At 47.1% G+C, this 12,529-nt stretch overlaps 1 protein-coding gene across 1 annotated transcript in view; it reads right to left on the minus strand.

The window, feature by feature from the left end:
• Positions 1–12,529, minus strand: part of pard6a (par-6 family cell polarity regulator alpha) — a 60,030-nt gene that overhangs the window by 41,018 nt on the left and 6,483 nt on the right. Inside the window, exon 3 of the mRNA XM_030425888.1 lies at positions 518–740. Coding sequence (XP_030281748.1) covers positions 518–740 — 223 coding nt within the window. The remainder of the gene's footprint in view (positions 1–517; positions 741–12,529) is intronic.

Raw genomic sequence — 12,529 nt, forward strand, 5'->3', positions numbered from 1 at the left:
TTATAACTTGGGCGATAAAAATAAGCATTTTCTGTTTATCTGTGCAGTATTGATTTAGTTCGGGAAATTCCGAGACCGCGATAAAACATTAACCTCAGCTCAGAGTTTACTCATCTGGGACTAGAAAATCCTTTCTGTTGCTAGGTCGTTACTAAGGGTTGGATTATTTGCTGGAGGGGTAAACTACGTTCCATTACACATATGAGTCTACTGACGTGACTGATTTTGTTTCAGCTGTTAGTCAGACCCCATGTGTTTCCATGGAAACGCAACGCACACTCGCAAAAACCCTTAAAATTTGAGAGCAAATTGTGAATGGATATATTTTGATTATACATTTTAATTTTGTTGGTATTAGTTGTATAATCGCAATATTACCCTTGAGGGTGTGCTTTAACGTCATTTGAGCACGACAGTGATGCGGTCCGCAAGCAGCACTGAAGTTAAAGCACACCCTCTTGGGTAATATTGCTTAATTCAGACTGTTTCTGAAACCTCTTCTGAAACTTGCTCTTACCTTTCTTGGTTATGATAATGCGAAGCAGAGGATTGGCTGATGAGACAGCTTTGTGGAAGTTGTCATCGTTGTTGATTGGAAGGAGGTCTCCATGGATATCAGCGTATCCCAGCAGTACATCGACACCAGGGATGCGATGGATGGTTTGGAGAAGGCGGTAGAACTCCCGAAAGCCACCCGGACCATTCCTTTTTAAAGCAAAGCGACGATATTCTGCCTCAAACTGAAGAAGATAATGAACAAAGACATGAAATTGTGTTTCCCAATTATTATTTCACAGTTTAGGATGGGAGAAGATCAACTTGTAATTCAATACACACTGGAAAAAAACTTGATTCAGTGTATCCCATGAATTAACGAGTTTCTGGCAGCCCGCTATAGTTTAATTTGCTGCATATTCTCATATTGATCCAAAATTGTTTTTCACCTCTTATAATAGCACTGAAGGTCTGTAACGTTATCACGCTGTTGCAGCCCCCATGGGCTAGCTTGTAGTCAATATTTTACCAGTCTGTTTGTCAATTTAGCTGGGTAGTACAAAAGTTAAAAACCTGTTCCAGCACTGCTGTGTGATTCTGTGCTTGAAAAACATGATACTGAAATACAACTCACGTTATTTTGTTTTATCATGTTTTTTTCTCCTTGAACCGGCACCTTATCGTGGTGGAGGGGTTTGAGCACCTGAATGATCCTAGCAGCTATGTTGTCCGGGGCTTAATGCCCCTGGTAGGGTCTCCCAAGGCAAACAGGTCCCAGGTGACGGGTCAGACTAAGATCGGTTCACTCGCCCCCAATGACAGTAAGAACAGCAAGGATGTGCACGTCGCCCGGATCGGCGTCACCGGGGCCCCACCCTGGAGCCAGGCCTGGGGTTGGGGCTCGCAGGCGAGCGCCTGGTGGCCGGGTCTTTGCCCACGGGACCCGGCCGGGCACAGCCCGAACGAGCAACGTGGGTCCGCCCTCCCGTGGGCTCACCACTCGCGGGAGGGTTCAGAAGGGGCCGGTGCAATGGGATATGGGTGGCAGTCGTGGGCGGGGGCCCCGGCGGCCCAATCCCCGGATGGTGACTCTAGCCATGGGGACATGGAATGTCACCTCGCTGGGGGGGAAAGAGCCTGAGCTGGTGCGGGAGGTTGAGCGGTACCGGCTAGAAATAGTCGGGCTCACCTCCACGCACAGTCTGGGCTCTGAAACCCAACTCCTTGAGAGAGGCTGGACCCTCTTCTACTCTGGAGTTGCCCGCGGTGAGAGGCGGCGAGCTGGTGTGGGCTTGCTTATAGCCCCTCAGCTCAGCCGCCATCTGTTGGAGTTCTCCCCGGTGAACGAGAGGGTCGTTTCCCTGCGCCTTCGGGTCAGGGATAGGACTCTCACCGTTGTCATGGCTTATGGGCCGAACAGTGGTGCAGAGTACCCGGCCTTCTTGGAGTCCCTGGGAGGGGTACTGGAGAGTGCTCCAACCAGGGACTCCGTCGTTCTCCTGGGGGACTTCAACGCCCACGTGGGCGACCACAGTGTTACCTGGAGGGGTGTGATTGGGAGGAACGGCCTCCCCGATCTGAACCCGAGTGGTGTTTTGTTACTGGACTTCTGTGCTAGTCACGGTTTGTCCATAACGAACACCATGTTCAAGCATAAGGGTGTCCATATGTGCACGTGGCACCAGGACACCCTAGGCCGGAGATCAATGATCGACTTTGTGGTCGTGTCATCTGACCTCCGGCCGTATGTCTTGGACACTCGGGTGAAGAGAGGGGCTGAGCTGTCAACTGATCACCACCTGGTGGTGAGTTGGATCCGCTGGCAGGGGAGGAAGCCGGACAGACCTGGCAGACCCAAACGTATCGTGAGGGTCTGCTGGGAACGTCTGGCAGAACCCTCTGCCAGGGAGATCTTTAACTCCCACCTCCGGGAGAGCTTTGACCAGATCCCGAGGGAGGCTGGGGACATTGAGTCCGAATGGACCATGTTCTCCACTTCCATTGTTGACGCGGCTGTCCGGAGCTGTGGCCGTAAGGTCTCCGGTGCCTGTCGCGGCGGCAATCCCCGAACCCGGTGGTGGACCCCGGAAGTAAGGGTTGCTGTCAAGCTGAAGAAGGAGTCCTACCGAGCCTGGCTGGCCCGGGGGACTCCTGAGGCAGCTGACGGGTACCGGCAGGCCAAGCGTGCATCAACACGGGCAGTCTCGGAAGCAAAAACTCGGGTCTGGGAAGAGTTCGGGGAGGCCATGGAGGAGGACTACCGGTCGGCCTCGAAGAAATTCTGGCAAACCATCCGGCGCCTCAGGAGGGGGAAGCAGTCCTCCACCAACACTGTTTACAGTGGGGGTGGGGAGCTGTTGACCTCGACTGGGGACATCGTCGGGCGGTGGAAGGAATACTTCGAGGATCTCCTCAATCCCACTGACACGCCTTCCATAGAGGAAGCAGAGGCTGGAGACTCAGAGGTTGACCCATCCATCACCCAAGCTGAAGTCACTGAGGTAGTCCGGAAGCTCCTCAGTGGCAAAGCACCGGGGGTGGATGAGATCCGCCCTGAGTACCTCAAGTCTCTGGATGTTGTGGGGCTGTCTTGGTTGACACGTCTCTGCAGCATCGCGTGGCAGTCGGGGACAGTGCCTCTGGACTGGCAGACCGGGGTGGTGGTCCCCCTATTTAAAAAGGGGGACCGGAGGGTGTGTTCCAACTATCGGGGGATCACACTCCTCAGCCTCCCTGGGAAAGTCTATTCAAGGGTACTGGAGAGGAGAATTCGGCCGATAGTCGAACCTCGGATTCAGGAGGAACAATGCGGTTTTCGTCCTGGCCGTGGAACACTGGACCAGCTTTATACCCTCCGCAGGGTGCTCGAGGGTTCATGGGAGTTTGCCCAACCAGTCCACATGTGTTTTGTGGACTTGGAGAAGGCATTCGACCGTGTCCCTCGTGGCATTCTGTGGGAGGTGCTCCGGGAGTACGGGGTCGGAGGCCCTCTGTTAAGGGCTGTACGGTCCCTGTACGACCGGAGCAGGAGCTTGGTTCGCATTGCCGGCAGTAAGTCAGACCTGTTCCCAGTGCATGTTGGACTCCGGCAGGGCTGCCCTTTGTCATCAGTTCTGTTCATTATTTTTATGGACAGAATTTCTAGGCGCAGCCACGGGCCGGAGGGGATCTGGTTCGGGAGCCACTGGATCTCATCTCTGCTTTTCGCGGATGATGTGGTCTTGTTGGCTCCTTCGAGCCAGGACCTCCAGCATGTCCTGGGGCGGTTTGCAGCCGAGTGTGAAGCGGCTGGGATGAGAATCAGCACCTCCAAATCTGAGGCCATGGTTCTCGACCGGAAAAAGGTGGCTTGCTCCCTCCAGGTGGGAGGAGAGTTCCTGCCTCAAGTGGAGGAGTTTAAGTATCTCGGGGTCTTGTTCACGAGTGAGGGAAGGATGGAGCGTGAGATTGACAGGCGGATCGGTGCAGCGGCCGCAGTAATGCGGTCGTTGTATCGGTCTGTCGTGGTGAAGAGAGAGCTGAGTCGAAAGGCGAAGCTCTCGATTTACCAGTCAATCTACGTTCCGACCCTCACCTATGGCCATGAACTTTGGGTCATGACCGAAAGAATAAGATCCCGGATACAAGCGGCCGAAATGAGCTTCCTCCGCAGGGTGGCAGGGCGCTCCCTTAGAGATAGGGTGAAGAGCTCTGTCACCCGGGAGGAGCTCGGAGTAGAGCCGCTGCTCCTCCACATCGAGAGGAGCCAGCTGAGGTGGCTCGGGCATCTGTTTTGGATGCCCCCGGGACGCCTCCCTCGGGAGGTGTTCCTGGCATGTCCCGCCGGGAGGAGACCCAGAGGAAGACCCAGGACACGCTGGTGTGACTATGTCACCCAGCTGGCCTGGGAACGCCTTGGGATCCTCCCGGAAGAGCTGGAGGCAGTGTCCGGGGAGAGGGAAGTCTGGGTGTCCCTGCTCAGGCAGCTGCCCCCGCGACCCGGCCCCGGATAAGAGGACGAAAATGGATGGATGGATGGATGTTTTTTTTTTGTTTGTTAAATGTCAACAGGCAGCAGTATTTATGAACCGCAGCTTGGAAAGAAAACCACGTTGCGCATGTACACGCATTCACATGTGTACATACAAATGTCTCTATCTCCAGAAGCAACCTCAACCATACTAGACTAGACAATATATGAAAATAAATAAATGAACAAATAAATATATAAATAAATACACATATCATATCATCCAAACATGGCAACAAAGAACTACAGCTAGCTGAAATGGGTTTAAAGGGGCAAAGAGTTCAGTACATATATGTGTGGGTGTATTTGCAATTTATGATGAAACATTGCAGCATTAACAACTAAATAGCCTAAAAGTCATTTCACATAAGACATTTTTCATGAGTTATTTCATTTGGCCATTTCTCTGATCATACTGTCTTCATGGGTTTGGAACGACCTTCATGTGGGGCTACCACATCATCTGTGGCTGACTGATGGCAGACAACACAGAGATAGAGCAGGAAAGAAGTGGTGTGTTGTACCCTCACTCTTCTAAATCACCAAGCTTCTTGACTCAGGAGAAGTTAACTGATTTACATTTTGTTCTGCATGAGAATTAGAGCCAGACAGGCTTTATCAGTCTGGCTCTAATTCCTTAACATTCTTTAGTTTCCTTATCTACTCCAGTGATGACAATAAAAAACAGTTTAATATAATCCCTTTATTTACAATGCCTTATAGTAATTTTTCCAGGCCAGAATGTCAATGCTGCAGTATTCTTTTTTTATTTTTTATTTTTTTTAGTATTTTTTTGGCCTTTTTATGGCTTTATTGATAGCGCAGCTGAAGATATGACAGAAAACAGGGGGAGAGAGAGGGGGAGTGACACGCAGCAAAGGGACCCGGGCCGGGAGTTGAACCGAGGTCCGCTGCAGAGCCTCGGCACATGGGACACGCGCTCTACCAAATGAGCTAAACAGCGCCCACTGCAGTATTCCTACTACTTTCCACCTTCAAAGGGACAAGGTTAATTTATTTGTCCTTTCATGTTTTCTTTTTTTAAAGGTGAAAAAAAATAATAATGTTAGAATCCATGCTAAAAGTATTTTATGGCGGTGGGTCTTGTTGAGGATGAGTCCGGGAGGCTCACAGCCTGAAGAATGAAGCTGATCTGCTGCTATGAAAGGATATTGAGAGGCACACCCCTCAATATCCTTTCATGTATGCACAGAGTAGAAAAATAAGCGTCTGCAGTTTACCATGTTTAGAATTGATGCTTGAAGATAAAGTAGTGCATCAGGTGGCTTGGGCCAGTAAATTATTTTTTTTTTAAATCCACAATTTCAATTAAAAATATTTTTGATTTGGGTTCGCTAGTGAGCAGCGCATGGAGTAGACGCGCTTCCAGATGCTCCTCCATGCTGGTTTACATTTAATATCTTTATAGTCTCACACAGGCACGAGCACACATTAGGCCCAAGGAGTGCTTGAGCCCCTGCCCTTTTTGCCTCGTATTAGTGCCATTTTTGTGTGTTTTATAATGAATAAATAAAATCCTGTTGTGCATAGGGATGTAAAAAAATAAACAGCGGTATAAAAACGCCACGGTTATCTACCGTACATAATAGGGCGTTGTGAGTGTGTTGAGCCTCAAGCCGCTTCTCTGTCCACTGCTCCTCTCCGTCTCTCGCAGAGGAGAGAGAGAGAGAGAGAGAGAGAAGGAGAGAGAGGGAGAGAGAGAGAGAGAGAGAGAGAGAGAGAGAAGGAGAGAGAGGGAGAGAGAGAGAGAAGGAGAGAGGGAGAGAGAAGGAGAGAGAGAGGGAGAGCTGCCTCATCAGAACTCCACCATGCACATTAGATTAGACGTGACAGTAGAGCGACTTGGACCGTTGTGAGTCATAAATCCATTAACTTAACTTCCTTGTGGGGGCTAACAAGTCGTCTTCCACTTATTCAACATGCTTAAATATGAATCATATTTCAGAAGAGTGCCCATTTGTGCTTGTTAAGCTAACTGCTGGTTAATGAGAGTTAAGAATAATCTGACAGCTGTCCATCTTGGCACAAATCTTAAACTTCTTTCAGATATTCAGTTTACTGCGACTTTGCTGTTGTAAACATTGCTGTTCCTACTAACAGTCACAGTAGTCATTTCTTGGTTTGTCTCATTTTTAGATGTGTAGCATGCATTTCTAGTTTGCACTTGCCCTCCAATAAATAGGCTAAAATTTAATGCTTTTTAAGAATTGCAGCTGAATTGCATGTCTTCCAAACCTCAGTATTATGATAATGTGAATAAAATCATGTTGACAATAACTTGTTGACACAAAAGAAAAGGCAATTGCATATCACACAGCTACACAGGATACACAGCTAAGTAGTTAGCTTTCTATAAGTACTTTGTTTATGAATTTTACATTAATTAATCTACATATTGTGTAATTAAGGCCTGAAAAAAAAAGCCCTTTTCTGACTTTGAGCCCCTGCCCCTCTATAATCATGTGCACAACCCTGGTCTCACATTACAATTCACCTGCTTCGGGAACTTCTAACACAGAGGGGTCTGATGAGCTGACATTTCGCTAAGACATGCCTAATAAGAAACCTAAAAACAGGGAGTCGAGCCAACCACCTCCACCTAAAGGCAGGAACACACCGTTTCAACCATCTGAAGCGTTTAGGGAGACTCAGAGGAGATCGGGAACAAATCTGTTTGGTGTGTTCAGCTGCGCTGGAAGCTTTCGGAGCCGCGCAGACCTTGTCTGATCCGATTCAACGTTCGAAGTCTGAGGAGGTTGGCTGTCGGCCGTCTGAGCCATTGGATACTCTGATTGGTGGTGTGGGTTAGGGTTAGCTAACGAATATTAGCAAATCAGAGCGGTGTGTCAGAGGGGCGGAATACTGTGTGCATATTAGTTTTCTACGCACTCCGTTCCGTCATTTCCTGTTTTCATGTTTTGGAATACTGGCATGAGACTAGCTGTTATTATGTCCGTTCAGGACGAATTAATCTGTGTTCGTTTGGTAATGCCTCGCTGTATGTTTAGTATGCAGCTGTTTTTGTCTAAAATAGTTAAGTTTCGTTTTGATCGAAAGTAAAGACAGTTGGGTGCATAAATCCCTAGTTCAGCGTCTTTAACACTAGAGCCACCCGCTTCTTGCATCTTGCGCAAGCGCAGAACGTACACGCTACTGTGGAGTTGGCAGTACGTCGAAGTGGTGTGTTCAATGCAACTTTTCTGCCGAACGGGTCAGACGAGAGAGATGCTAGCGGCAGCTCTCCTAGCCTATGATTCAGTGAAAAATAAGATGCTCCCCAGCTTACTCTATGAAGCTTATATTTGTTAGCTCCTAAAGACGGGAGACATCCCTTGGTCTGTAACTTGGAGGGCCGTGCTGGTCACGGTGGTGGAATCTCCATCATTTGGTGTCATGTTCTGTTCAATCATGCTCTTCAGTGGCACAATGAGAGACACTGTTGGACTCTTCTGCTCACACAACACTGTGGTGGCTGTCTTCAAAGGATGCAGCAGCTTCACAAGGTCTTCAGCATCTCTGACATCGCAGCTGTCAAGTGTATCAATGCTTCGGGCGTTTTGTCTTATCTCTGGGCTGGTGAGAGCTGCTGCTATGGCAGCTTGCTGCTTGAGGTAACGAGCAAGCATATCCAACGTGCTGTTCCATCGTGTCGCAACGTCCACGATTAACTTGTGTGATGGCAATTGTAGTTGTTTCTGCTTGGACATTAAAAAAGCAGCCACACGTCTCACCCGCCCGAGCAAACGAGCGACGCGGGGAACACCGAGGCTAGCTTGGGTTGCAAGATTTATGGTGTGCGCAAAACACTTAATGTGAGGCTTCAATCCCGCCTCGCGCACGGCCACGTCCATATTACGTGCATTGTCAGTAACAATAGCGATGCCGTGGTTGGGTTTTTTAAGCTCCAAGTCAGTAAAAGCTGTCTGTAAAACCTCAGCTATGTTTGCCCCTGTGTGGGACTCGAAAGTGGACGAGTCTGTAGCACAACACTTTCCATTTTCCAGTCATTGTTGATTGTGTGGGCTGTAATTGTGACGTAGCTTTGTGTACCTCTCGATGTCCAACCATCTGTTGTTATGGCGATGCTTTCTGCGTCTTTCAGGATCTGTACAACCTTGCTCTTGGACTCTCCATAGAGGTTCGGGATCACTGTGCGGGTAAAATGCGTGCGTGATGGGATGGTGTACTTCGGTTCCAGTGTGTGGAGAAGTCACCGAAATCCTTGATTTTCTACCACAGAAAATGGCCTCATATCTGCTGCGATGAAAACACCTATGTCTCTTGTTATTGTTGTGGCTCTGGCGCTTGACTGTGGAAGTTGAGGTCCGAATGCGTTTTTCAGCGTTGTCTGGTTTGTTAGTGTTTTCTTCACTGGTGCAGTTGTTGATTTGAGTACCGAGCTCTGGTGGTGCTGAATATGTCTCTGCATCATGCTCGTATTTGCCACGGTGTACGGCATTATTTTTATACAATGCTTGCATATTGTCCGTGTCTTATCAGTCACTCTACTGCCATTTATCATTTCCGCAGAGTACCCAAAGTGCTGCCAAACAAACGATTTGAAAGTGGCGGGGGCATCTTCAATGGTAATACCGGTATTTTCCGACGTCATTCTGGCTGCTTGCTGCTTCCCCTCCTTCTCCTCTTCTTCTTCTTCTTTTCCTTCTCCTTCTTTAGGTTCTGGCAGGCTAGATGTAGCAAAGGCGCATTACTGCCCCCATAGGTCACAAATAGAAGTTTGGATAGCTCACAAATCTCGCGAGACAGATTTTTAACGCGACGAGAAATATCGTGGCACGAGATCTCGTCACACCCCTAGTGTATATAGATCATTTTAGGTTAGTTTTAGGTAGTAGGTGAAGGGAGTACAGGATTTCTACCGTTAAGCCCTCGTTAAGCCATCATTAAGCCATAAGAATAGAAATATCACCATATACCTCAAAGTCCTAAAATGTAAGTACCAGTATTCATGTGCAAATTTCAATAAACGACAACAAAGAAACTAGGGGTGCACCGATCCGATATTAAGATCGGATATCGGCCCCGATATTGACAAAACGGCTGGATCGGGGATCGATAAAATGAACAGATCCACGGGCCAGTTTTTTTTTTTCTCCGTCGCAGCAGATCCTACGTCATTCGTCAGCGTTAGTGTGTCGCATACTGGAAGAGCACAAGGCAAGGCAAGGCAAGGCAAGGCAAGTTTATTTGTATAGCACAATTCAGACACAAGGCAACTCAAAGTGCTTTACAGGCACACACAAATTACATTAAAAGACAAACATTTCATTTAAAAGACATTAAAAATTGCATTATAAAAAAAAAAAAAAACTCAGAGTAATAATGCAGTTCAAAGACTTGAATTGCTTCAGTTAAAAGCAGTGGCAAAAAGAAATGTTTTAAGTCTTGATTTAAAAGAGGTGAGTGTTGGAGCAGACCTGCAATTTTCAGGGAGTTTGTTCCAAATATGTGGCGCATAGTAACTGAAAGCTGCTTCTCCATGTTTACTTCTGACTCTGGGGACTGAAAGCAGACCGGTACCTGACGATCTCAGAGGTCTGGATGGTTCATAACGCGGCAGCAGATCAGAAATGTATTTTGGCCCGAAACCATTCAATGCTTTATAAACCAACAACAGGACTTTGAAATCTATTCTTTGATAGACAGGAAGCCAGTGTAAAGATCTAAGAACTGGAGTGATGTGATCTACTTTTTTGGTTCTTGTTAGGACTCGAGCAGCAGCGTTCTGAATCAGCTGCAGCTGTCTGATGGAGTTTTGAGGGAGTCCTGTAAGGACACCATTACAGTAGTCGAGTCTGCTGAAGATAAATGCGTGAACAAGTTTCTCCAAATCCTGCCGAGACATAAGCCCTCTTATCCTGGATATATTCTTAAGGTGATAGTAGGCTGACTTTGTAACTGTCTTAATATGGCTGCTGAAATTCATGTCTGAGTCCACAGTCACACCAAGGTTTCTGACTTGGTCTGTAGTTTTCAACATTACAGACTGAAGCTGAGCAGAGACTTTAAGTCGTTCTTCCTTGGATCCAAAAACAATTATTTCAGTCTTATCTTTGTTTAACTGAAGAAAACTCTGACACATCCAATCATTGATTTGTTCAATGCATCTACTCAGGGTATGTATGGGATTATAGTCCCCTGGTGATATGGTTATGTAAATTTGTGTGTCATCTGCATAACTATGGTAGCAAATTTCATTGTTTTCCATTATTTGAGCTAGAGGGAGCATGTAAATGTTGAATAGTAGAGGCCCCAGAATGGAGCCCTGGGGTACTCCGCTTGTCATTTTCATCCGTTCAGATGTGTAGTCACCAATAGACACAAAGTAACCTCTCTCATTTAGATAAGATTTAAACCACTTTAGTGTTGTACCAGAGAGTCCAACCCAGTTTTCCAGTCGGTCCAGTAGTATATTATGGTCGACTGTGTCAAACGCAGCACTGAGATCCAGTAATACTAAGACTGAGATTTTTCCGCTGTCTGTGTTTGAATGAATGTCGTTGAAGACCTTAACAAGGGCCGTCTCAGTGCTGTGATGTGGTCGAAATCCTGATTGGAAAGCATCAAAACAGCCATTTGTTATTAAGTAATTGTTCAGCTGTTGAAAGACAGCTTTTTCAATTATTTTACTTAAAATTGGGAGGTTTGAAATGGGCCTATAGTTATTCATTACTAATGTGTCTAGAGTTCTCTTCTTCAGGAGTGGTTTAATGACTGCTGTCTTAATGGCTTGGGGGAAGACACCTGAGAGAAGAGATGTGTTAACAATCTGTAGCAGGTCTGGAATCATGCAGTCTGAAACTTTTTTGAAGAACCCTGCTGGTAAAATATCCAGGCTGCAGGAGGAAGACTTCAAATGCTGTATAATGTCTTGAAGGTTTTTGTCATTAATTGGATCAAATTGTGTCAGGGTATTAGAGTTGGGTTTAGGTGGACAAAACGACAACACACCTCCAGTACCTGGTAGAGTGGCACTGACCGCTTGTCTAATGTTCTGAATTTTGGCAGTGAAGAATGATGCAAATTCATTACAGGCCCTGGTAGACAGATGTTCAGCTGCTACTGGCACAGGAGGGTTTGTTAACCTGTCGACAGTAGCAAACAAGGCATGAGCATTATTTTTGTTCTTGGTGATAATGTCTGAGAAGAAGGACTGCCTTGACTTTTTTAATTCTAAATTAAAAATGTAAAGTCTCTCTTTATAAATGTCAAAATGAACCTGGAGATTTGTTTTTCGCCACCTGCGCTCAGCTTTTCGACATTCCCTTTTTTCCATCTTGTTCCACAAGTTGTTGTTTGACCAACTCTTTATTAGTTTATTCTCAGGTTCAGCTGCTATGTTTTATTTTGTTTTCCTGTTTGCAGGACGTTACACTTACTCACGTCACATTTCTCCGCTGATTAGCTAGAAGCCCCACCATCAGTTGTTAGCCTCACCGATCAGCTGTTAGCCTAGCAACGCTAACTTTCAAACCAACGTACTCAATAATATGTGGGCTGTCCATCGTTGCTCCGTTGGTCCTCCTTCCACCACAACCTCAGGGTTATTCACCGCCGGGCTGCTTTGTCTCCTCCTCTGCTGCTGCGGCCTCCCCGGCTCGCAGCGATGCTGGATGGTCACTACTTCGCCGTTGCTGGCGGGGTCTTCAGGTGTTCAGCACAGGAGCACCTGGACCTCTGCTGTCACTTCACCCCAGGCTTCATCGCTTGGATTGGATCTCTTGGTCTCCTGCGTCGCCCGCTGTGTGCACGGAGCCTCCAGACGCTAGTTTGTACACGGACGGTGCTACTGACTTCGGTGCCAATATTCCTTCCGTGCTGACTGACAGGCGCTCCATTTATTCTTTGTTTTGTTTGTTCCACTTTGTTACGTGTGTCCTTGGGTACCCTGACAGGCGCTATATAAATTAAATGTATTATTATTATTATTATTAATTTTACACGTTTACAATGTTCAGTAACTGTTTGATTATTTTGTCATAG

Source organism: Sparus aurata, chromosome 8 (genome assembly GCF_900880675.1).
Source record: "Sparus aurata chromosome 8, fSpaAur1.1, whole genome shotgun sequence".
Taxonomy (NCBI): domain Eukaryota; kingdom Metazoa; phylum Chordata; class Actinopteri; order Spariformes; family Sparidae; genus Sparus; species Sparus aurata.